Raw genomic sequence first — 27,906 nt, forward strand, 5'->3', positions numbered from 1 at the left:
TGATGTGCATAATTCGAGTTTTAAGAGGATTCTCAAGGTCATTTGTAACGCGCAGAGCGCTGCGGCAAGATGATGGTCCCTTTGGATGGAGTAATACGAAGGGCATGGATTGACACGAGTGTTACGATTTTCACGAAGTCCGTCCAGTTATTTGCTTTCGCCGGCGACATAGATATTATGGCACGTAACTTTGAGAGGATGGAGAAAGCCTACATCAGACTGAAAAGCGAAGCTAAACGGATTGGACTAGTCATCAACACGTAGAAGACAAAGTACATGATAGGAAGAGACTCAAGACAGGACAACGTAAGCCACCGTGCACGAGATTGTATTGGTGGTGACGAAATCTAGGTGGTTGAAGAATTCGTGTACTGGGAAAGTGCTGCGTACCACCTATCGTGGAGGAGACGAATGAAACACGAGTTGCATCAGCTGTTGGGAGAACCATCCATCGTTCACACCGCGAAAATCGGAAAACTGCGTAGGGCCGGGCACGTAGCCTGAATGTCTGAGGGTAATCAGATGAAAATGATTCTCGACAACGATCCGACGGAAACGAGAAGGTGAGGCGCGCAGTGAGCAAGGTGGATCGATCAGGTGGAAGACGATTTGCGGACCCTCCGTAGACTGCGTGGTTAGCGACGAGCAGCTCGACGAACGGATAAGTGCAATCAGCGTTAGCGACAACATCAACGATGGGCATTATACGAACAATTTGTACATGAGGAGTAGGGAAAGCACCTATCTAGCTGAATTTGTCACATGTTGTGCATATGCATAAATCGAGCTTCAGACAAATTAAATAACGATGGGAGTCAACCCATGGAGGTGAACACAATAGCACGAGAAGTGATAGGTGCTGGCAGAGACGATGGGTTGAAGTATCAGAGACTGACCGACGAGAAAAACGTTGCTGGAAGTCGGATCTTGGTGTTGGGTACCCGGTTGAATAGAGTTCGGTACTAGGATTTGTCGTGCAGTCTGAAGATCAACTAAACAATTTAGTGTAACGTTATCGATTATTTTTGAACGCCACTACTGCGTCTGTTTAATATTTTAATTTGTAATTTTTGTGAAGATTGTACTATGCCGAAAACCAGAATTTGTATCAGTGTTACTATGCAGCCCGCTGAAAGTTGCTCTCCTTTGTATCTGCAATGTCTTCGTTGAATAACCACACCTTAACCAGCATACCTGCCGCAGTGATGAACGCAGTGCTTTTCTCCTGGAAAACTGAACGTTTGTCACGGTACTTCCCAAAGTATTTGCGCCAGAAAGTCTACCAAACTTGATGAAGTCAAGAATTTGTAACAAAATTCTAAAGTTAGTGTGGCATGTTTTACGGAGTCATGGCTGTCTCCAAAGTGAATGACAGTAGTATTGTCGTTCATGGGTATAAAAGTGTTCGCAACGATCGCATATACGCGCGTGGCGGTGGGATTGTGATCTACTATACTGCCGTTATATGCATAACTGTCCCATGTATATAGGGAATCCCAGCAAACATGGGACAAATATGCGTATAACGGCAGTATAGTGAACATATAAAATGTTGAATAGTTTTCGAGACAGACCTACAGCTGAACTCCGAAGACAAAACAGAGTGATTAGCAATGGAATTGCTGTTCAGTTCAGAAAAAATATTAATCATGTGTGTTTATAATCCTCCAGAAATTTGTTTGTTGTTGTTCGCCTTTTCTAGTTGAAAAACTTTTCGACTTTTCGGTAAGGTACCGTTTTGGTGATTTTAACAGAGATCTGCACATACACAGCCCCAAACGATCACGTTTTGAAACAGTTCTTCAAAGCTTTTCAATGTCATCTGTTGGCGAGGAACCAACCTTTTTCCATCGTACGGGATGCTCGCAGTTGGATTTATCATCATCCGCTGCGAGAAAGTCCTGCGCTTCAATCAAGTTAGCTTCCCTGCACTCTCTCAACATGACTTAATTTTCGGCTCACTGGACTTTGATGCCTCACCACAACCATGCAGTCAAACATACCGGGATTACACCAATTTCAATGTTTTGGCTCTGGAAACATTCTTTCAGTCAGTTTCCTGGGAGAATATGTACAGCAGTTACTGGAGTTCTTCAACAGTCACCTCAAACGCATACATGACCAGTGTAGCCCACTTCGAACACGCAGTAGCCATAAGCAGTCAAACCCGTGATTTGATTACAGCATTACAGCATTTTGAACGTGATTTGGCTTACAAGGATTGACCAAATAAAACCATGAGGAATCGAACTAACACACTTACCAAGAACGCGAAGCCGCGCTATTTATGCCGATATCTAGACGACCGAGTTTCAGATAAAACCCTATGGATGTGGATTAAACAATTTGGTGTTGGTAAGCAAAAGGCAACTTCAGACTGTGAATTTGACCCAAATGAAGTTAATCGGATGTTTCTGAGGAATTATTCACTGCTCAGTAAATCGTCGAATAGATAACAGATTGACATGCAGTCCTCTCCTCACAGTTTTTTTCTATCGTTTTGAAGACTGGGAAGTTGTAAATGCAGTTTGGGACGTAAAATCAAACGCAGTTGGTTTCGATAATATACCGATTAAGTTCATAAAAAATGTTCTTCCATTGGTTCTGCAGCATACTACTGTTGCAGGCATACTACTGTTGCTCGATTTCTCCAAAGCATTTGACACCATCTCCCATCGCAAGCTTTGTTCGAAGCTAGTAAGACAATTCAACTTTTCCACAGATGCAGTAAGCCTCATACAATCGTACTTAGCTGGAAGAACTCAAACCGTTTTCTGTGGGAACCAATACTCAGAGAGTGGGCAGGTTACTTCCGGAGTACCACAGGGATCGGTGATTGGTCCTTTGCTCTTTTGTTGCTATATTAATGACCTCCCTACGGTTCTCAAATGGTGCTCGATCCAGATGTATGCGGACGACGTACAATTGTATATTCGACGGTATGGTCCATGCGTCCGCGATCTAGCAAGAATGGTGAATGAAGATCTTGCTAGAGTAGCTGAATGGTCTGATCGTAATGTGCTCTTCTTGAACCAATCGAAATGCAACGTAATATTCGTCACCGAAGAAATGTATGCATCGACTCATTACCTGTCATATCGATGGGAGGCAACCTATAGAATGGACTGACAAAGCTGTAAATCTCGAATTGGTCTTTCAAGCAGACTTGGAATGGGATACTTTGATCAGCCAGAAATGCGGAAAAATCTACGCCAGTCTGCGTACACTTTACACTGCGACTTCTACTGCACCCGTAAATGTTAGACTGAATATGTTCAAAGCTCTAGTTTTGTTTGCCGCATTTCCTGCTTGGCGAGTTGTAAATCCCAGCATGTAAATCCCAGCGCGTACTTCATGGACCGATTGAGAGTTGCACTGAACAGTTGCGTACGCTTTGTCTACGGGCTTGACTGTTATGCCAGATTGAGTCACCTTCAATCAAACCTGATAGGATGTCCACTACAAAATTTATATGCCTACCGTTCATGTGTCTTTTTGTGGAAGCTAGCAAAGACGAAATATCCACCAGCGCTTTTTCAGAAGTTAATTCCATTTCAAAGCTGTCGTTCACGTAACTTCATCATTCCTCCAAACTACATGGTCGGATACTCCAGTACTATGTTCGTTAGAGGTGTGGTGTACTGGAATTTATTACCTTCCGAGATCAAACGTTCGCCGTCAGAAGCAAGTTTTAAGAGGAATGCCTCGAGTTTTGGAAATGTCGGTAAAAGTTAGAATGTAAGTTTTATTGTTAAAATAGAATAAGACAAAATAATTGTTCACTTTTACAATACGGAGGTAGTTTTTAAAAAGGGGTATTCTCTTACACTGCCTGATAATCAATAAACAAACAAGAGCAGCAAAAAACGAACCCTCCGCCGGACATAAAGCAAAAGTCTTCAATTGCTTCGAAACCATCGAAGTAGGCCTCATGCGAACCTTAACTGATAGTCACATTATTATTAGCAATCAAAGCAATGGCAACCACATGTAGTGAACAATCAGTGGCATAAGGTGAAATATTTCATTTGAATATTTTATTTATTGGCGGGCTAACAGATCTTGATGGAAAAACAGATTTTATTTCTTTAGTATGCGATCATTACAACTGCCTTACAACAAATACTCGCAAAATTTTTGCAATTTGATGCGTTTTAGGTGCTGTTCGGCATTTCAAGCAAAGTTTGACTGAAAGAAATGTTATAGTCAGGATCATTAAAGTACGACAATCAAGCACTCACCTGAAAGCTCTTTTTTATTTCGAATGGAAGAATTCTTTGAATATAAAATGTGTTCAAGTGGACGTACATGAAAAAAAAGGTTTATCCTTCAAAGTTGACCAGAAGATTCTATGCACTAAAAAAAGTCGTCGAGTATAAGAATAGTTCTAGATTGCTTTGAGAATAGGTCGTATGTGCAGAAGAGAGGCTCTCTTTGGTCACGCTCTCTTTCGCTAATATATAAACTAGTTTTGCGTATTTTGGTACATTTTCACTTCAGAACGCTACACAAAGCTATTATCTTTAGTCATCTGCCAAGAAACATGGAGTAAAGTGTAGTATAGATCTGTAATAATGGAAAGAGAAAGGAAGCAAAGAGAAACTCTCTTTTGCACATACGACCTATTCTCAAAGCACTCTAGAGTTCATGTTAGGAATATTTTGGCGATTATAGAAGAGAATCTCCCGTCGTTGTTCAAAAACTGGAAAAAAAAATGCGGATACAACCTGAAAAAGTTTTTTAAAAAAATATGGAAAGTAGCACATAGTGGAGCTCATCAGGATACTGCAGATATTACTCTTGAGCTAGAGCAGATGCTGATACTTATGACATGGCGATCGTTTGGTAGAAGAAGGAATAAACGCTTTTCGAACTGAACAAAAACTGTCTCATGCTTTCAACAACTCTTTCATCATTTGAGGACAAAATAGCAAGCTTTTCTGATGTCGAATGTATATTTTCAAAATCACATTTTACGACAAAATTTAAACTACGATTTTAAACTAGTTTCGAAGAGTTTTTTTTTATTTCCCGGGATCCCGGGAAATCCCGGGAAATTATTATTTCATTTCCCGTTTCCCGGGAAAAATGGAAGCCCTACTGACAGATAAAACTAAAGTGGTTGCCAGGTGGAAGCAAAACTTCGAGATTTTGTTGAACATTGGAAGGGACGGTGCATCGGTGAACAGAATAAACATTTGCGATGGTTTACGCCCAAAACAAACAAAATTGCGACTACGGTCAAGCTGTGGAGATGCCTACGCTAGATGAAGTTGAAAAGCCATTAACCTTCCGAACTCGCATGATCCTGGATCACTCACGCAGCCCCGCCACTCTTGTGAACGACAAGCGTGTTTTTTTAAGGTGTTGTAATTTTTACAACGCTAAGAATTCCGGAAGGTTAAAGAGTTGAAAAACAATACGGTGGAGAGAAAGAAGTTCTGCATCATGATATTATGTTGATAATACATGAAGATGAGGAATTGTCTGCTGCTTGGACGGCCTCAGTTGCCCACTCTTTAAGATAACCACGTAGCATAATTTCATAAACCATAAGTTCCACTATATGTCCTATATTATTCCAGCTCTTTTAAGACGGATCGTAGTGTGCTGCGGTTCAACGCAGAAGCATTTTTTTTCACGCGTCAAAATTTTCCTCCTTCTGCGTCAGCAGAAAAGCAATGTTTCGGCTGACGGTTCTGTAGTTCCGCGGAGTGCGTGAATGTTGTGTCCTGAATCAGTTTTATATTTGGGATTGCGAGTTAAAGTTTTTCGCGAGGATGCAGAGAAACGTGATGTTTGTGTCTTAATCAAGGGTGCGCCGTCCAAGAGTGCAAATTCCAAAAATGGTTCGAACTCGAACCATTTTCGTGGGTGTAGTGAAAATATGGGAATTATCCTCTAAGTGGTGGTTTCCGAGCCAATTTTTTTCGGTATATCGCTCTCATTTGTGGTCGGTTCAAACACCAATCAAATTCAGACGAAGATCAGGTAGCTATCGGAAAGGGTGGGTGCGTGGTTCAATTGTTTCCTGAGTATGATTCCCGCTTAAGCCGCATGAACGTCCAATTGAATAGGCCTCTGGAATCCACAACTGGAGGATCATTTTATTATTTGGTGAGCTCATTTCATGCTATTAATGTATAATTAAAACATCCCGTTTTGATGCATTGCGATGTTGTATGCATGTATGCATTACTCAGTCTTACATTTCACGCTACATTCACACCAATTTACAAACTAACCTTCACCCGTTTCGTTTCATTTACACCCGCTTTTTTCGTGAAGTGCGTGCAAAATATGTGTGAATCAATATATATCTAGGTGGAATTAAATCAAATTTGAGTAATGTTGCACATGAAGCCTCAATCTGTCACACTTCTTTAATCAACACTTTTAATTGAGAAGAAATTTATTTAAAAAAATTACTTACGGGCTCTCAATTGGAAAAAAATAAATAAGGGGGGAAGGGGTATTTAATATATTTTCTTTTCTTTCTCGTTCAGAGAGCGAACAATGGCGCTTAAACCTAGGCTATTCAGCCAGGGCAAGTTTAATAGCTTTGGCCCATCCCAGGAAAACCATCAATGGAGTGATATAATTTTCTTAGCATGGTCACTCCCAACGTATGTTCAAACTTATTATATCATTTACTTATGATGATATTCCTAAACTATATCCCCTACCAACCATCCAACTCCTTGACATCTATGAGGGCGTCGGTGAGTCGCTGGCCTATCGCTAAGTAGATGTCATCCCAGTCAACACAAGATCGTATATGATGTAACATAAGATGCTAAATCGGAGGCCATATAGGTACTTCCCCATACAATATGTACGTATATCGCCTCCACTTTAGCATTTTATGTTGCATCATATACGATTTTGTGTTGACTGGGATATCATCATTTCCTTCCCTTCCCTAGTAACGGAGAAGATGGGCGTGGCCAGCAATGGTAACTTTCATGCTTTGTCATTTTGGACCTCTAATTGGGTTGCTATAAAATCCCAAATAGTAATCCACTAGCTTTATGTACCCGGCCTTGCTCGGAATTGCCAGTTTGCTTTGCAGTTTTCTTTTACAATCGGAAAATGATAAAACCAATTGGTCAACAGGGTAATTGTGTTTACTCATTCATACTTTATCATTTGAATTAAAGAAGGCTTTTGGAAACATTGACTGAATTTGAAGAAGGGATCGTGGGTTTGAAAAGCCTTATTCCGGGCAAACGTCTTTTTCTAAAGAAGGAAAAACATCCATCGATGCCATATTCCGGGCAAACGCATATTTTTAAAGAAGGGATCACACCCACCATTGCTTTATTCCGGGCAAATGCCTATTTTTAAAGAAGCAATCACATCCACCATTCAGAAGGAAACACATTAATCATTGCTTTTCACTGGGCATACCAATATTCCGATGAAGGGTAACAATTATCATTGTTTTATACCCAGCAAATGCCTGCTTTCTATGCAAGATTTTTCTGATGCTGTTCTTAATTATCCCAAACGTCCTTCATGTCGAATGACCTTAGGCCAAATAGTGTTATGTTAATGGCCTGCTTAAAATGACTTACCTATATCCACTAAAATCGTTTCCTTAGGACAGATAATATTTTATACAAATTTGGTTCAAATTGGTCGTGAGGCTCAAGATTTACATTGAGTTGATCGATTTCTAAACAATACCCCTCCCCCCATACCCTCCCTCTTTTGTAAAGAGCATCCCTAACCTCCTATCGTCATCTCCTTATGATAAAGAATTTGTGTTCCGAATTTGTTTGAAATCAGCCAAGGGGCTCAGAAGTTACACTGAGTTGATCAATAAGTAAGCAATACCCTTCCTACCAACACTCTCCTCATTTTCCAAAGAGCATGCTCAACCCCCTATTGTCCCGTCTGTAAGATAAAGAATTTGTGTGCTAAATTTGTTTGAAATCGGCCAAGGGGTTCAGAATTTACACTGAGTTGATCGATAACTAAGCAATAACCCTCTCCCCACACCCTCCCTCTTTTCCAAAGAGCATGCTCAACCCCCCTATCGTCCCGTCTGTAAGATAAAAAAAATATGTTCCAAATTTGGTTAAAATCGGCCAAGGGGTTCAAAATGTACACTGAGTTGATCGATAACTAAGCAATACCCCTATCCCAAACCCTCCCCATTTCCAAAGAGCATGCTCAACCCCCCTATCGTCCCTTCCTTAAGATAAAGAGTTTGTGTTTCAAATTTGTTTGAAATCAGCCAAGGGGATCAGAATTTACACTGAGTTGATCGATAACTAAGCAAACCCATCCCCCCCCCCCCTCCCCCTTTTGCAAAGAACATGCTTAAACCCCCTATAGTCCCTCTGTAAGATAAAAATTGTGTTCCAAATTTGGTTGAAATCAGCCAAGGGCTCAGAATTTACACTGAATTGATCGATAACTAAGCAATACCTCCCCAAACCCTCCCCCTTTTCCAAAGAGCATGCACAACCCCTATCGTCCCTTCCTTAAGATAAAGAATTTGTGTTCCAAATTTGGTTGAAATCGACCAAGGGGATCAGAATTTACACTGAGTTGATCGATAACTAAGCAATACCCCTCCCCCCACACCTTCCCCCTTTTCAAAAGAGCATGCTTAACTCCCCTATCATCCCCTCTGTAAGATAAAAAAATTATGTTCCAAATTTGGTTGAAATCGGCCAAGGGGTTCAGAATGTACACAGAGTTGATCGATAACTAAGCAATACCCCTCCCCCCACACCCTCCCCCTTTGCCAAAGAGCATGCTTAACCCTCCTATCGTCCCCTCTGTAAGATAAAAAAAATTGTGTTCCAAATTTGGTTGAAATCGGCCAAGGGGTTCATAATTTATACTGAGTTGATCGATAACTAAACAATACCCCTCCCCCCACACCCTCCCCCTGTTCCAAAGAGCATGCTCAACCCCCTATCGTCCCTTCCTTAAGATAAAGAATTTGTGTTCCAAATTTGGTTGAAATCGGCCAAGGGGATCAGAATTTACACTGAGTTGATCGATAACTATGCAATACCCCTCCCCCCACACCCTCCCCCTTTTCCAAAGTGCATGCTCAACCCCCCTATCGTCGTCTCCTTAAGATAAAGAATGTGTGTTCCAAATTTGGTTAAAATCGGTAAATGGGTTCAGAAGTTATGCTGGAACATACATACAAACATACATACAAACATACAAACATTGAGTTTTATATATATATTAGACCTCTTCATGATTTCAAAAAGTATCAAAAATTCAACCGGTCAGCCCGGAATCACAATTCTTATGCTAAAATAAGTCTCCTGTCAAATTTTCAGCTAATTCGGATAAAATTTCAAGGTGACTCAAGTCGATTTAGTGTTTTTGGGCTATTTTCAATTTTGGAAAAAATCTAACAAGGGATATAAACGTCGAAAACTATCGCAACAACCTCTATACGGAAGCTTTTGGTGTGCTCTACAAGTCTTGTGAACATTGCGATTCGTTCCGTTCACGTTTTGTTCATGTTAAAGTGATTTTCAAGCTTTTAAGTGCATAAAAATACTGTTTCCCCCGAAAGTCGTTGTTCTACAAAATTCTTGAGTTTATGACAAATGATTGTTAATTTATTATATTATTATTCCTCTTTTCTCCCTGGAAATTTGAGTAATATAATTGCCCATGTGCGATTTACCGTCAAATTTTTAAAAATCAGAAGCTGAACATTTGTCATAAATTTGCACGCTGAGATTTCTTCAAACAAGTTGTTCAAACAAAAAGGCTTCGATTTCACTTGTTATTAAGATGCACTCAATGTTAAAAGCATGCAGACATATGATGAAATTAACAAAATTTGGAAGTCGTTTGTTGTTAGCATCAAATATCATATTATTTAATTTAAGTTTTGTTCAAACAACTTGCTTGAAGAAATCCTAACGTGCAAATTTATGACAAATGCTCAGCTTCTGATTTTTAAGAATTTAACGGTAAATCGCACATGAGCAATTATATTACTCAAATTTCCAGGGAGAAAAGAGGAATAATAATATAATAAATTAACAATCATTTGTCATAAACTCAAGAATTTTGTAGAACAACGACTTTCGGGGGAAACAGTATTTTTATGCACTTATAAGCTTGAAAATCACTTTAACATGAACAAAACGTGAACGGAACGAATCGCAATGTTCACAAGACTTGTAGAGCACACCAAAAGCTTTCGTATAGAGGTTGTTGCGATAGTTTTCGACATTTATATCTCTTGTTAGATTTTTTTCCAAATTGAAAACAGCCCAAAAACACTAATCGACTTGAGTCACCTTGAAATTTTAATCCGAATTAGCTGAAAATTTGACAGGAGACTTATTTTTAGCATAAGAATTGTGATTCTAACATGACTGGATGAATTTTTGATACTTTTTGAAAACATGAAGAGGTCTAATATAGATAGATAGATAGATAGATAGATAGATAGATAGATAGATAGATAGATAGATAGATAGATAGATAGATAGATAGATAGATAGATAGATAGATAGATAGATAGATAGATAAGCAATTGTAGTAAAAATGTTAAAGAACATACAAGACAGTTTTCAGTATGCAATCTACGAAACAGTCCGTTACAACGCAACGTATATTATTCCAGCTCTTTTAAATTTTAAGTTTTCAAATATAGCTAGTCACACTTTTTTTCGTTAGTTTTTTGCCTTTCTCGTTTTTTTAAATATTTCGAACTGTTATTCAAGTTTTCTTTTTTAGCAAAATTTTGGTTGCGTATAGTTTATTATCTTGTCATCTTTCTTATAGTGTTGTGCTTTTCAGATTTTGTAGAATATAAGTCAAGTTCTAGGGTTTGTTTGGAGGTGTTGGCACAACACATTTTCAAGTGTTTTTTTGGAATTAGTGATCAATATCTACGCTAAATCCATTGCATATGATCATCAGACTAATTTACCAAGCATTACAAATATTGCAATCCAAGGAGCATTAAAGGCATCAAATATGCAAATGTCTTTTATCGGTGTTTGCTTATCATCAGAATCCTGTCCCAACATTTGCCAAACGCCAAAGTCATTTGATTTTTGAGCCACGCTGGTATTATTGAAAATTATTCTGGGTACCCTGGCATTGCAATTGATTTACTTAAGATTCGTTTGAACTCTTCAACAAAACAATTCTGAGTGAACATTTAGCCTTTCGGTACACCTTTGTGTACAAGAAAATCAAAAAGGCTCGCAGCATTTCACAAGGCATAATACTCCTTCGCTGGTTATCATATCGAGCAGAAACAGCGATGACTCGGGAAGCAAAACCATCATTAAACGGGCATAAAGAAAAAGAGGAAACCAAATGAGAAAAGCCGAGATCCTTGTGCTCCGGTAGAAAGCAGGAAGCTAGAATGAAATTGTGGGAAAAATTTTGCTGACAGAGAGCACATATTTAAGTTGATATCTACGTAGCACCGTATGTGTGGCCTGCCCTTGTCCTTGGCCAAACGTGCGGCATAGCGGTGACGATGATGATGATGAAGATGGCTTTACTACCGAATGCAACATGATAATATGATACCCTCCATCTCACCGAATGCTTTTCGGAAAACTCATTACATGCTGTGCAATTAATCAATAAATTTTAATTAGAGTTCCCACTAGGATCTAACTTATGACGATGTGTTGGAGAATTTAAAAAAATGTTCGAGTAAAATGAAACCCGGATAGAGATTAAAGAAAAACTATAAAACTGTGATCATATTACTTTGGTTTTTGTTTTATTTTTTTTATTTAGAACAGTAGATAAATAGTTTCATAGCAAACTGTAGATTTGTTTTCTGGGTAAGCATTTGCAATTTTCATCTAGCCGGGTAGTCGCACAGCCATGGAGTAGTTAATGTTGGTAGGCTTAGGAGGATGAATCCTTTCAACCAGATGTGGACGAATTGATAGGAGAAACTTTATTTCCAAAAGTAAAAAAAAAAGCTCGGACAAATTGTTGTTGGCTGATGCTCTTCAATGTGCAATTCTGGATAGCAAGAAAAATTGAGGGTGAATTTCTAGACGAGAAAGTTTTTCTACCACTCTCGTGCATATTGAACGAGTTGTATTATTTGTGAGAATAGTATACATAATCCATAGACCTAGAGAACCCTTGGGAGACAAATCTGTGATATCAGAAAAGTGTTCAAGCAGGTCAAGCGGTTAGTCCAACATAATTGGTTATAGGTACCTACTAGTAATCAGTTTGATAGCAATGAATGTTTCAGTTTGGAACTACATATAGGAGAACTGTTCGGGTGGAAAATGTTCTCGACTTCTCTGAGCATAGAAAATATGAGCATTGGTTAGAATCGGAAGTTCTCAGTTAATATCTGTGAAAGCACTAAGAAAACTAAGATTAGAATCGGATTTAAGCTAATTGCTAATCTTTATATGCAAATCGAAGGCAAGATAGAGATCAAACGTAAGCGACATTAATTAGACTCTACCTCGGTGGATCCGGCAGCCGCCACATCCACCGTTGTTAGGATGCCAGCAAGTTCGATAATGTGAATTTTCTTCGATACCGATGGCACTGAATCGATTGAAGATTACAGTTTCAGCAATAATATTGAAAACTATTAGCTGAAATGCTTAGATGATTTTGTTTACAGCGACATCTGCAAACCTTAGAAGAGATAAAACTTCTTTTACGGCTCACAGTCACAGCACTAATTGCAGGTTACCACGATGAAATCGTTTTCAAAAGATATTGGAGGGCTTAATTTCTCAAAATTTTCTAAAATTTTGAGAAAAAAAAAACAAAGCATTAGAAGCATGAGACCGTCTCGGAGAATCATTTCTTTTGTAATAAGACGAATCAGCTATCCCATTTCATTCCACCACTTGATCACTCAAGTGGTGGAATTAAATGGGAAAGTACTCACTCGTCTTATGACAAAACCAGGCATTCCACAAGAAGCTGTAAATAATTTTCTATTGAATAATTTCTTTCAGCGGCGGAGGAAGCTGTTACAGTGTTACATATAACAAATCAGCCATTCTCGTATACTAAGTATACATAAAGGCTATAGGATCACTCCAAAACCGAACTTTTGATAGAAGGCTCGGAGACCCATAGTGTTATTTACCAATCGACTCAGCTCGGTTGAGGTGATGCATGTATGTGTGTATTAGGGTGGCTCAAATTAGTATGGGAAAAACTTTTTTCATTTTTTTTATGGGCCGCCCTCTTATTCGGTTCTATTTGATACCCTGATGTTCTGGACAAAGTTTCAGCCAAATCGGTCAACGTTTGGGCGGTGCTAAACTCGTTGGAAGTTTATATGCAAAAATGTATGCAGAAACATCAAAAAACAGTGAATTGCAGTTGGACGGCACAACTAACGATGAAGAACTATGATACTCATTCAGATCTTGAAGAATTTAATACAGAATGTTATGTTTTCAAGGGGACACCACTCAATACGGAAGCAATACCGGTGTACCCTTGAAAATTTTGATTCAGGGAAGCTTGTCCTGAAATACATTCTCCAAAAAACGTTCAAATAGAGAACACGTTCTGTTGGAAAATGTATGTTTATATAAGAAAATTATTTTGAGCTTTTTAGTGGAATGTTTTCACCTGTCATAAGATGAGTTTATACAATCCCATTGAATTCCACCACTTAATTGTATCTTGACAGATACGTATTTCGACCTCAAAAGTAAGGCCGTCTTCAGTGTCTCGTACTTGACTCGACTTGGTCGCGTCAAGTACGAGACACTGAAGACGGCCTTACTTTTGAGGTCGAAATACGTATCTGTCAAGGTACAATTAAGTGGTGGAATTCAATGGGATTGTATAAACTCGTCTTATGACAGGTGAATGTTTATGTTTTTTTATATCGTGAAAATCATAGTCTAAAATAGTATTTTTATCGAGTCGCTGCACATTTTCAACAATTTCCACATTTCTTATAAATCACAAAAAATGCAATTTCTACTGAATTCATCCCAAATATATCTACGGCATTATTAGCATTCAAGCTCATTTACCATTCATCGAATTCAGATTCGCTTCCTCTATTTCAATTCAATGGCCACGTGTACGCAAATGGACAGCTCCACGATGAAATGAAAAATCAGCTCTTGGCTCATCCGCCTGTGTTGTGCAAATTTGAACCACGGCTTAGAGGTAAAAACTTTCGCTATTCTGTAGGAGTTTGCAGAATTGGCAGTGTTGGAGTACTAATTCAACCGGGGCTATAACGGAAACATCTATTGACAGGATAAAGTTTGCCTCTACCGTTTTCAGCATTCAGTTCATCATTCGGAAGTCAGACATTGTTGATGATATTATAACTTTTTTACGCAGTGCGGAAAACCGAATTTTATATTATTCTAAGCCGAATTATATCGAGCAGGATTTTAAATCTATATCTTTTAATTTGTATATTTCTAGTAATCTAGTCTATTGATAGTGAAAAAGGTTCTAATTCTAATCTGTTCGAGAAAATAAAGTAAACTACTTATGCAAATTTCGGAACATGTCAAACTTATTAAAGAAAACTGATTGAAAAAAGCTAATTAAAGCAATCGGTACTACCAAAGAACTGCATTCAATTTGTCCAGAAGTTGATGGCAACTCTAATGTGAAGCTACTATAAATGCATTGGTAACGGAAGCGTCAAAGCAGCAAAGTGGAGTGGATACGTAATTGAAATTTTCCCGTCACCGCACGGACAACTCTCAGAACAAATTTGTCTGGATGGATGGTGCTCGAAGGGTGAACAAGGTAAAACTCCATCAACAGCCCAACCACGTGCGACCCAAGGCTAGGCTGCAGCGTACTATATATTGTGACTGTAGAGGATGTTAGTAGATCACCGCGGTTAAATGGCGCCACGTGTACAACATGAGCATTAGTAGGATATAAAGGAGCCCTAGGCACCATCGAGATTCTATCATCGCATATTCCGAGCTCATACCAACCCGTCACAGGTGGTTTGAAAGTGGAAATAATTGAGATGTTCGCAAGCGACGCTCATATCTGACTTTACAGTGAAAACTATTGGAAAACAGTGATCCGAAAGCATTTCTTTCTTCTAAAAGCTGAATCTATATCACTGTGCTTTTGCAATCACAAAAAGAGCCATCGCGTTCAATTTTTGCGAGCGCCATCAGAATCTAAACGACCGGAAAAAGCATCGATGCACGAATGACTCGTTCTCACTTATGTGGCTGGTGGAAAATGGAATAGTTACCGTCATCGAGAGGTAAATTGAGCGTAGACAACAAAATTTAAAAAAATCCATGCATTACAAGTAATATAAATCATTTCCATATAAACTAGTATTCCAATGGATATCAGGGATGACGAATCTATGACAAAAGGTTGAAAGAAAAACGGTTGAAAGACAAAAGGTCGAAAGGGACAGAAGGTCGAAAGGGCAAAAGGCAAAAAAGGTCGAAAGTGGCTCCGGCGTGCGCCATTTTGACAGATCGATTTTGATTGATTGATTAGAAAACTCAAACATCCATCTATTAGTTGTACTCACTGAATAAATTTTATTTAATTGTTAAAAATTGTTAAAAATAAAAGAACAGAGTTTTTGCCAACTGTGTAGGACAACTCTGGTGCGAGATTGATTCTCTCCGTTTCAGTTTCTTGTCTATTTGTTATTTGTTGATCTTTTGCTTCTTTCGACCTTTTGTCCCGTTTGACCTTTTGTCCTTTTCGACCGTTTGGGGGCCTTTCTAAAATTACTGTAGGGGGAGGGTCAGTTCACAAAAAAAATAAACCTTCTATAAAAAGTGTTGCGAGTAGGAGGGTGGGGGTCTAAAAATATCAAATTTGGCGTTACGTAATTTGTGTAAGAACCCTTGTCCCTTCGACCCTCTGTCCTTTCAACCTTTTGTCTTTCGACCATTTATCCCTAACCCGATTTATCACTCGTACACGGAAGAAATAAACTACCCAAAAGTGAGTTCTATTCACCCAACCTCGAACATCCATACGGGAAGCCAAAATTGAGTAAATGGGGTCGAAGTAGTTTGCCTTTACTCCCATGTTAAAAAAGTACCCAACGGAAAAAATATTTACCCAAATGGAGGTTTATTTCACTCAATTTCGACCTCGGATAATAAAACTCAAAATTGGCTTCCCGTATTGAACTGGCGTCGTTGGATTGTTTCGCTCTTTTGTTTTTAACAACAGAAGAAAGAGTGGATGAAAGAGAAGAGAAAAAATAACTCAAAAGTAAGTTTAAAAAAACTCAACGCTGGGTACTTTTATTCTTCCGTGTAGTTTCTAGTCCTTTGTACCTGGTCCACTGTTCTTCCACATACATAAGAATTTGTTGGTATTAAAATGGGATTGAACACTAATCCTAAGTGTACACGGACTATTAATTTTTCATCGAGTTTTGTGAAAATGTTTTTATTTATTGCTTTATTTCATCACACTAACAAATTGTGAATTTAATCATGACAAAGGAAACCTCAATTCAGTTTTAAAGGCAATCACTATTTTTTCGCATTTTACAACTTAGACACATAATGTCACCCAGTGTGACGGTAGGCTGCATGATTCGTATCGCGTCAGTGATTTTTCGATATCGTGAAGATCGTGAAGTTGGTCTTGCTCTTGCACCTTTATTGTATATAGAGCAATTTTTCATAGCTTTATTTTTTTTTCGATGATGTAGATGTAGGTACAAACTTTTTCGAGGTTTTTCTTTTTCGAGCTCGCCAAAATCGGGCACCGGTGTAACTCAACTTTCAAACTGATCTTCGACAGAAAATTTCGTTATTAACAGATTCTCAGCAGGATATTGTTTGCATCTCATCAACCGAAACGTTACTTTCACTGAGATCTCGGCAAAAACTATGTTTGCTGAAACGCGGCGGTGCCCATCTCGGAAAAATAAACAAAAATGATAAGAAAATTATTTTGAGCTTTTTAGTGGAATGTCTTCACTTGTCATAAGACGAGTTAGTACAATCCCATTGAATTCCACCACTTAATTGTATCTTGACAGATACGTATTTCGACCTCAAATGTAAGGCCGTCTTCAGTGTCTCGTACTTGACTCGACTTACATTTGAGGTCGAAATACGTATCTGTCAAGATACAATTAAGTGGTGGAATTCAATGGGATTGTACTAACTCGTCTTATGACAAGTGGAAACAAAAAATGTTGAGATCTCGGCGAAAAAGCTAAATGTGTAGTGGGAGCCTGATCTCTGGCGAATCATCGTCTTCTTCTTCTTCTTATTAGCATTACATCCCCCACTGGGACATTGCCGCCTCGCTGCTTAGTGTTCATTCAGCACTTCCACAGGTATTAACCGCGAGGTTTCTAAGCCAAGTTACCATTTTTGCATTCGTATATCATGAGGCTAACACGATGATATATTTATGCCCAGGGAAGTCGAAGAGACAATTTCCAAACCGAAAATATCCTAGACCGGCACCTGGAATCGAACCCAGCCACCCTTGCTTTATAGCCGCGCATCTTACCGCTAGGGCTGTAGAAAAAGCATCATTTGTCGGTACAAGTCACGCAGAACTGAAAATATTCATTTCAGCCCCGGACAATATCAATTGTTTAGGCTTATTTTTGTTTGGAATTTTGTCAACATGCCCTCAGATATTGTCGATGCAGATAAAATCAAGAACATGTATGAACTTGTCTCAACAACGTCGCTCGGCTGAAACGTCGCTGGTCGCTGGCGACCCTTTCCAGTGAGTGCTCCAGCGACGCAGGTAAATTCAATGCATTGCTGCAGCACCAAACTGGAAAGCGCTTGCTAGTTGAGCGATGCGACGGTCCAGTAAAGTTCCAGCGATTACTCGCATAGACAATATTTGTGACTCCATTGTTGAACATCTTATCAAAACAAACACGAGTCAATTATGAAGCTGTAAGCTGAGTGTCGATGGAAGTAATAGTAAAATGAAGATCTCCGTCCTTGTAGACAGCAGAACCACATCTTTCAGGAGAAGAAATCGTGGAAACTAAACAGATCTCTACCTTGAGAGAAGTTAACGATGCCATCCAACAGCTCAAGAATAGTAAAGCAGCGGGAACGGATGTTTTCAGAGCTGAACTCATTAAGATAGGTCCGAAAAAGCTGTCCACTTGGTTGCATCTGCAGAATCTGGGAAACTGAACAGCTTACAAGACTTATAAAGGCAGCGATGGATGGTGTGCAAAACTATGTGAAGATTTCGGAAGAAAACTCCAGTTCGTTCGAATACCGCCGGGTCTAGGACAAGGTGATGGAGTTTTGTACCTGTTGGTCAGTATTGCACTAGAAAGTGTCACGAGGAGAGCCGCGTGGAACATCCGGAGTATGGTTTTCAAAAGATCTAGACAATATATTTGTTTCGCGGATGATATGACCACTGTGTGCAAAACATTAGAAATGGTTGCAAACTGTGCAGCCACCTGAAACGTGAGGCAACAAAAGTTGAACTGGTGGCGAATGCGTCGAAGGCAAAGTACATGCCCGTCCGAGGAGAAGTGTTACGATACACGGGGATGCCTTCGAGGTGGTCGAAGAATTCGTCTACCTTGGATCATTGCTATCGGCTGATAATAATACAAAGACGCATCGGATGACGCATGTGGAAGTCGGGCCTACTACGGGCTCCAGCAGAAATTGCGGATCACACCCGCATTAAATGAATCATGTTTAAAAAGCGGACATGAAACTTGGAGCAGTACACAGCAAATAATTTTGAAAATTCAACGACGTGTAAAATTGCAGCGAACCCTATCAAACGAATTAGCATTTGATATTCAATTAAATTGGATTGAGTTTTACAAGCAAGCACAGATTAAATTTATTTCGATTCAAAAGAACAGTAAGATCGGTTGAATGTTAAGTTTATTTGCATGCTCCAAATATGTGCATGCAAATACATTTAAAATCACAACATATTTTTATCTGTGTAGCCAGTGACTTCTACGATGATCTCGCCGCATTCTGATTACTCTGACAAGTAGAAGCATAAGTACTAGAACGCTAGTGGCGCTGTAGTCATTTAAATTATTTTGCCAAATTATGCTTCAACAAGCTTCAATTGGCCATAATGTATGCATCATGTTGTAGTGCATGTTTGGTTTCATCACCAACATCGGTTTGACATTTGTAGTACCGGTACTTTGGCTGCCAGGTCGAAGTAACCTAGATGTTAGTCACGCGAACAGGAACGACATTAGCAATCTTATACTTTTGAATCATCTCTCTGACACCGCCTCAGTGAAACTTCATTTGTCAAACATTGCTAATGATGTCCTGCTTAGAAGGACGCGGCTGCGATGGGGTTTCTCTCATTTAAAGTTGAAATTGCCGACTGTCACCGCTTAACCGCTTTGGATTCATCAAAATGGCCGAAAAGAATCAGATGCTGAGGGTTTATTGAGTTCTCAAATACAACGTGGAGGCCTATGCATTAGATCTATCATTCTTCATGTACTTGTAGGTAACATTCGTAATCGTTATTTTTATGGTGGTTTTTGTCGATGAGGACTTCCAAGCATTCGGAGTATTCAAGAGATGCGTGTGCGAGAGAACGGTGAATGGCAGCGAAGGATGAACCACGAGCTCACCCAGCTCTATGGCGAGCCCAGTATCCAGAAGGTAGCTAAAGCTGGGCAGGGGATGTCGCAAGAATGCCGGATAGCAAAAATGGTGAATGGTACAAGAAGGCGTAGGGCGCAGCGAACCAAGTACAAATCGTTTTGTACAAGCATGAGGAGCAACCGAGGCACTATAGGGAATTCTCATACAAATGGGCGGCCAAAAATAGTTTTTCAATGAAAACTGTTTTCTATACAACATATGTTATGTGAAGAAATATTTAAGAACCTTTTTCAACCCTTTAAGGGCCATCGTTAACCCTTCAGAAAATGTCACAAAAAAAAAATATTTTTATTTTTTTGGACAATTTTTTTTTGTTTGTTTCCAATACACCATGCATGAAATAGCAAACAATCATGTTTCTAGTGATAATGTTGTTCATTTTCTAATTGTTACGAAATATAGAGAATAAAAATCACAATTTTCAAGAAAACTTTGATTGCAGCGTTCTCGTAAAAGCGCAAATCTTCTTCTTCTTCTTCTTATTGGCATTACATCCCCACACTGGGACAGAGCCGCCTCGCAGCTTAGTTCATTATTAAGCACTTCCACAGTTATTAACTGCGAGGTTTCTAAGCCAGGTTACCATTTTTGCATTCGTATATCATGAGGCTAGCACGATGATACTTTTATGCCCAGGGAAGTCGAGACAATTTCCAATCCGAAAATTGCCTAGACCAGCGACGGGAATCGAACCCAGCCACCCTCAGCATGGTCTTGCTTTGTAGCCGCGCGTCTTACCCCACGGCTAAGGAGGGCCCCTAAAGCGCAAATATGCGCAAGCAAATCACTCACTATAGGGTGGTACTAGAGCTATATTTCATTCCCCATTTACAGATGAGAGGGCATTTGGGAACATTAGGTTTGCGGGACCATTTTATAGCGAAGAAGTAAGTTTTTCTTCTACAACTTTTTGATATTAATCTTTGCGTGCAAAACAAACCAAACTATCAAAAAGCTGAAGTTTTAAGCTTTGAAATGGTATATAAAACTTTATATTTGGAGAAAAGTTGACTTCATAACATACAAATCAAAGTAAGGAATGATTTTTTAGTTTCACCAGCTTTTTTCACTTCGCCAGCCCATATCTTTTGACTGAATAAACACAGCGCTTCAATATTTTCCGATTCTCTCATCTAGGGTATATGCTTTCATATGATGTATAAGTTACACAAATTGGAGATAGTAAATTTTTCGATTAATGGCCACCCTTTTCCCCATAGTGCGAGGGTGGAGAGATGTGGCCTCGAACCGTGCATTGTGACGTCAAATTGTTGATTATTCTGTTTAGATGTTAACTATATAAATAAATAAATACTACTTAAAGAGCATCGTATGATGTGAATGAGACATTTAAATTATGCCTTACGTCCATTATGCATATTGTACATGAGGCCTAACGTTTGTTATTATTTATTCATTATTCACCTTTATCTGCTTGATACTTAATGAAGTGTAACGAAGAAAAGCCAGTTTGAGTAGACCAGCATCGCCCACCTTGCTCAAATTGGCATTAAAACCTCATGTCTTTTCAAAACATCACATGTCAAACTTACATTATGCATAACGTTGAGTACGTTAACTTACAATTGAAAATTTAACAAATTGCCGAGAATTCAACAACTGAGATCTCGGTAATATTCTCAACAAATCTCGGTAAAAAATTTACCGAGATTTTGATCGGCCATTATTTTCCAGGGTTATTGTAAAAACATTGATTTTCCTTTTTAAAAAATCTAAATTGAAAAAAACATGTTTTTTTAGAAACAGTGATAGTTTAAAGGAATGAATACAAACAAATTGTGAAATAATGGAAATTATGAGATCTATTCTCTTAAAAAGCTAATTCGACCTCTTTAATGTGCGTTTTCCAAAATATGTTTCATTAAATGAGAAAGGTATCATCAATGATATGTAGATGATTCTGTTTTTCTCAAATAATATTTTAAAATGAACTAAAAGAATATGTACCCGAGCAAGATAAATTACCTCAATAATACCTTATTCTGTTATTGATACTATACTCTGTTATGAACTAGCCTTGCATAAGAGGTAAAATACGAAAAAATAATACAAAAATTTATATGCACAATACTTTAGGCATAACATGCTTAGTTTTAAAGGTTGAAAATGAATTACTGGCACTTTTGGAACAAAACCCCAATACTGGAAATGTTTCATTCTGACGCAGTATGAAATGAAAAAGGCACTAGGTATAAGCCGATTATTTCGAGTTTTCTGTTTTCTTTTCAGAGGCTCGTTACTTTCAGTTTAGCTGCTCGGCCCAATTTTTTTCGCAGAGCTATCAGCCATTCACCTGTCGCCAATTCAATTGACACCTCACTTTAATAAAGTCTGGTGGATAAAATGACGGTACCCAACTGAACTGTTTTATTTTTTTATTATTTATTGGCTTTATTAAGGAGACTTTCAGCCCGAGGCTGGCTCGTCTCCGGAGCTGAATTGTTGTTTTGTGGCGTGGCGTGAGTGAGCGTGACGACCGTGACGACGCAAAGCGCATGAAAATATTGGAAAGTATTGGAAACAAATACATTCAAGGATAAATAGAAATGTTTGATCTTCTCATATGAGAGTCACATTTGAAAACTACAGAAACGATTAATATGCATAAAACGAACCAGCTTACGACACATTTATTGGTTATTTATTGAGTCAAATTATCCTAATTTTAATAATCCTAGGAAACAAAAATAAAATTGTTGTGTGAATCTTCTCAATGTACTTTTACTCCTTGCTAAGCATAAGTGAATATGCTTAGTTTTGAGTGATAAACAAATTGAAAAACTATTAAGCACATTTGTTTTCATATTTATCTGAGCGAAGATGATTGTCCACAGGTGCTAGTGCCAAATATATTAACGTTGATGGTGCCCTGCACAGTAGTTGACACGTGTGGTTTTCGCATCTGAGGTGAGCCATGGGTGCTACCGAATCAGAAGCAATCTTTCCATGCCCTTCGGAAATAATTGAAATTTTGCGGTTTGATTGATTTTTTTTTCCATTTATGGAAATCATTTATACATGCAACAGCATGCTTTTCATAATTAAGGATACATGATACGAGTTAATTAAAATAAGCACATAAATTAAAATGGATAAATGAAGAACCGTTCAGCCATTGAATACATAAGTGTGATTGAAAACGATGAGTATGCAATGCTCAATACTTCCATCAGAAAAAAATAAGTTAAAATTAAAAAAAAAAAACCGGCGTTAATGAAAAAACTTTTTTTGTTACATGGCGTATAATCCGAAATACGTATCATGGATAGCAAAATATACTTTCAACATTAAATCTCCACATACAAACACCTAAACAAAAAAATTGAGATGAAATATAACTTTCTTTTGAGAGCTATAAATTAACAATAATTGGTCGGGGTTCTGCAAGACCGCACCAAGCGCCATCTCGTGAAACCTCGCAAAAGGAAAACAGAAATTAATTCAAATCAATTCATGTGTACATTATTCTGTTGTAGGATATCCTAAGTTATGAGGTTAACGGATAACGGATATCCGGATATCTAGAACTACACGACAATATCTTGGGCAAAACATGGGTGATTATTGTTGTGACTTGGCAAACCTCGGACCAATTGTAAAAATCTTCACAAAATATAGAAAAATTTAATAGAAAATAATATTTTATAGAAATTGTTCTATAGATTATATTCAAAATTGGGTTTGGTTTGTAGAAAGATTTTTTTATTTGGTTATGTAAATTTATAAATCTATGTATAATAATTAGCAACAGCTTTTATCCTTTTTTCGTATTGATATTTGGCGTTCTCATAAATCCACGTCTAGATCAAAGAGTTCTTCCAACATCACCAACTGATGAATTCCAGTGAAGCAAAAAGATAATTAAACTTATTAGTATGATTCCGCCAAATGCAGGATCATGAAAGCAACTGATTATAAACCGGCATCCAACTTCCCATTTAGTCCGTTTTCCACCCGTTAATACAGCGGACCCGTGGAAAACTTTACCGGTGCGATGCAAAGCTTCCGCTTTCGTTAGCATGAGGGTGCGGCCAGAGAAAACGCGTTTCCTCCAGGCGAAACAATGCGTCAGTGAGATTTTACAGTTAAATTACTGAAAATAGTTATTGTTAATCCTTCGCGTGTGATTTCGCATTGCTTCGCTTGTCGCGTTTATTCTGGCAGCCACCCAAGCTTTGCCGCCATATCATACTTGGAGGCTCTGATGTTCGTTGTTCCTCACAGTCAGTATACAATGGTCGGACTCTATCTAAAAAGGTGTCCAAAACACGAATTGCAATTTAAATTGTCATTTATCAGGAACCGACACAGATTCATAATTCATATTATCATCATGAAACTTTTCGTGCAAATGTTAATAAGTCTTGGCACTTTTTGTAAATGTTCACATATTTGTGTTTAAATAAAAAGTAAAACACTTACAGCTGATCAACCCCAATATGTTATAAACCTGGACAAACAAAAAAATTTAAAAAACCTATATTTGCTATAAACGATGTTCATGATGAATTAGTCAAAACAAAACTAATTTTGGCCACAATTTCGCTCCAAGCACTTTGCGGGCGACTCGCGTCTTCATCCACGTTGCTAATAAATTGAATTAAATCAGTTTACCGGTTGTTGCTTCTTGCGTTTCTCTTAAGGCATTTATTGATTATTCTAGTTGGGATGCATCTCACCTTATATGTTCAAGGATGATGCTATCTAGTATATATACCGAAAAGTACAAATTGGCATATGCTTGAGATATGTGGATTTAGCTGTGCAAACATTGGTAAGGATATGCGGGTTCGACGTTTCGAGTTGAATCTAACTTTCCGTTTCAAGTGTGTACTTACGTAAATGATTGTGCCAATATTATAGCACACTTACCGCGAACAAGAAGTTGAAGAAAAATACAAGGTATCTGACGCACGCTACTCCAACGGATGGCATTTTGGATGATTTGCGAAGCAGCGATTATGTGGAAATTTTGTAGAGGAATCAGCGTTGGCACTTCTGTAACGAGATAATGAGAAATTTGGTATAGAATAAAGAATAAAGTTTTGTTGAATAATGAATGCAACGATAAAAAATAACTTTAATTGAGTTTTTTTAGAGTTTGTTTTAGGAATGGTGATTTTGTTCTGTAATCAAACACATAGAGTACATCATATATGGTGGCAAATGACAACATTTCGCCAATGTTTGAGTAATTGTTATCGTCGTTGCCGTTAGTGTTAAATGGCTTCAACCAATCTGTTGCAGTCAAACACCTCTGAGTAGATGAGTTAATTATACCTGCCTCCATTTCAGAATGGATGATTTTAGTCTCAGCCGGTGCGATTGGCATTTTTTAGGACATACAACATCTGGTCATGCCTTCCCTCTTGCAGGAAGGAAAGCTGTAGTAGGTTGATGGGTACAATATGTGGGGTCAAGGTGCGAGTGTCTTGATAGCGTCAATTCATGTTATTCGTGAGAAAAAAGGCCAAAAAATACAGGGCAATGAAGCTAAATACAGATGCTTCAGCCCCAAACTTTCTCACGAGGAAGGTAGCTTCAGGAGAAAACTACTACTACGCGGAAAACAGAGAAGCAACTAATTATTCTCTAACTTAAATATTTTCTCGTCATAAATAACGCACTTGTTAAACGAGTGATTAATAGTAGATTACGCGTAACCCCTTGGTTGACGAATGTCGTTAATTGAATCCATGTAATGCGGCTTCCTGGAAGCCCTTGAACAAATTGGTACCTACTCCAAAACAACCTTTGGAAAAGACAACTTTTCACCTAATGCCATTACCCCCATCCAAGCCAACCCAACCAAACAATTAACTAACAGCAAATAGGAGAACAGCTCCATTTCCCATCTGATGGCCACAAATTAATTTTATCTCGAAAAAAGTGCAAATTTCTCGGTTTTTTTTGCTAACAATTTTGAATAAATAGTAAACCAGTCGAATTGCTATTTTGCTTTTGTCATGATGAATATTGAAGATGAAGATGAGGAACCGGAGCAGTAACCCTATTCAGGTTTATCGGCTCGAAGGCTCGACACAACAAAGGAACCGAAAAAGCTGTCTGGTTTTTTTTTCTTCTAACATTTCAATTAGGAATCTATACGAGGCGAAAAGTTTTTTTTTACGCCAACGTACGCCCCTCCACGTACAATCCACACTACAAAGAGCAAAGCGGACGCGTTATGTTTTGTTCCAGAATTTAGGCATGAGTTTTTCATCACGTTTTAGCAATACGCCTATCAATAGAGTAGAGTTTGGTGAAATATGCCTCTCAGTTAATCTATGGACTGGAAACAGCTGAACTGTATGAAGATCTTTGCAACATAATTCCGTCGCTGCCAGAAACATATTCCTTATGTTCTTACAGGAGTCGGACAAAATGATCGGGACAGGCAAAATTTTATCAAAATTTAAATGACCATAGCTCGGTTTCTAAAACTCGTTCAAAGGATCAGATTGCTGGATACCGAAGATATAACAAATTTGAGGGCATGACAAAAATACTAAATATTATTGTGTGCTTGTATTCTTACATGGGTACAATGTTAACCCTTTCATACTGATGTAGAACAACGTCTATGTTTTGAGATTCCGAAAAAGTACAGAAATTAAAGCTTTTTCTGAGTTGTTTTATAAATTCTTGTCACAAATCGGTTTCGTGTATTTCCGTGAAATACGTGAAACAGATTCTGAGCAAAGTGACTAAAGTTGTACTTTTGTCGTATAACTACGTCTGTCTGGTGCACATTGCACATTGTAAATTCGAATATTAAAAAACGTCACGGACAGGGTTTTAACTTTTCCGGGTCTCTTGAAAGGAGGCTTCTTCGCCTCTTGAAAGAAGGCTTCCGGGCCTCTTGAAAGAAGAGTTTCGAGCCACTTGAAAGGAAGCTTCCAAGCCTTTTAAAAGGAGGATTCCGAGCCTCTTGAAAGGAGTCCTTCGAGCATCAAAGAAGGGGTCCGAGCCACGTGAAAAGAGGCTTCCGGGCATCTTGAAAGGAGGCTTCCGGGCCTCTTGAAAGGAGGCTTCCGGGCCTCTTGAAAGGAGGCTTCCGGGCCTCTGGAAAGGAGGCTTCCGGGCCACTTGAAAGGAGTCTTACGGACCTCTTGAAAGGAGGCTTTAGGGCCTCTTGAAAGGAGGATTTTGGGCCTTTTAGAGGAGGATTCCGGGCATCTTGAAAGGAGGCTTTCCAGCCTCTAGAAAGGAGGTTTCCGGGCCTCTTGATAGGAAGCTTCTTGGCCTCCTGAAGGAGGCTTCCGGGCCTCTTGAAAGAAGGCTTCTGGACCTCTTGAAAGGAAGCCTCCGGGACTCTTGAAAGGAGGCTTCCAGGCCTCTTGAAAGGAGGCTTCTGGCCTCTTGAAAGGAGGCTTCTGGCCTCTTGAAAGGAGGCTTCCGGGCCTCTTGAAAGGAGGCTTCCTGGCCTCTTGAAAGGAGGCTTCCGGGCCTCTTGAAAGGAGAGTTTCGAGCCGCTTGAAAGGAGGCTTCCGGGCCTCTTGAAAGGAGGCTTCCGGGCCTCTTGAAAGGAGAGTTTCGAGCCGCTTGAAAGGAGGCTTCCGGGCCTCTTGAAAGGAGGCTTCCGGGCCTCTTGAAAGGAGGCTTCCGGGCCTCTTGAAAGGAGGCTTGGGCCTTTGAAAGGAGGCTTCCGGGCCTCTTGAAAGGAGGCCTGGGCCTCTTGAAAGGAGGCTTCCGGGCCTCTTGAAAGGAGGCTTCCTGGGCCTCTTGAAAGGAGGCTTCTGGGCCTCTTGAAAGGAGGCTTGGGCCTCTTGAAAGGAGGCTTCTGGGCCTCTTGAAAGGAGGCTCTGGGCCTCTTGAAAGGAGGCTTCCGGGCCTCTTGAAAGGAGGCTTCAGGGCCTCTTGAAAGGAGGCTTCCGGGCCTCTTGAAAGGAGGCTTCCGGGCCTCTTGAAAGGAGGCTTCGGGCCTCTTGAAAGGAGGCTTCCAGGGGCTCTTGAAAGGAGGCTTCCTGGCCTCTTGAAAGGAGGCTTCCGGGCCTCTTGAAAGGAGGCTTCCAGGCCTCTTGAAAGGAGGCTTCCAGGGCCTCTTGAAAGGAGGCTTCGGGCCTCTTGAAAGGAGGCTTCCAGGCCTCTTGAAAGGAGGCTTCCTGGGCCTCTTGAAAGCAGGCTTCCGGGCCTCTTGAAAGGAGGCTTCCGGGCCTCTTGAAAGGAGGCTTCCGGGCGCCTTGAAAGGAGCTTCCGGCCTCTTGAAAGGAGGCTTCCGGGCCTCTTGAAAGGAGGCTTCTGGCCTCTTGAAAGGAGGCCTGGGCCTCTTGAAAGG

General features: G+C 39.3%; 1 protein-coding gene across 6 annotated transcripts in view; it reads right to left on the reverse strand.

Moving 5' to 3' along the window:
• LOC134212970 (CD63 antigen-like) overlaps positions 1-27,906 on the reverse strand; it is a 119,073-nt gene that overhangs the window by 8,282 nt on the left and 82,885 nt on the right. For all 6 annotated transcript variants that reach the window (XM_062691376.1, XM_062691378.1, XM_062691380.1 and 3 more), the window contains exon 3: positions 24,501-24,626. In XM_062691376.1, the coding sequence (XP_062547360.1) occupies positions 24,501-24,563 (63 nt within the window). In that variant the 5' untranslated portion in view covers positions 24,564-24,626. The remainder of the gene's footprint in view (positions 1-24,500; positions 24,627-27,906) is intronic.

Source organism: Armigeres subalbatus, chromosome 2, assembly GCF_024139115.2.
Source record: "Armigeres subalbatus isolate Guangzhou_Male chromosome 2, GZ_Asu_2, whole genome shotgun sequence".
Classification (NCBI taxonomy): domain Eukaryota; kingdom Metazoa; phylum Arthropoda; class Insecta; order Diptera; family Culicidae; genus Armigeres; species Armigeres subalbatus.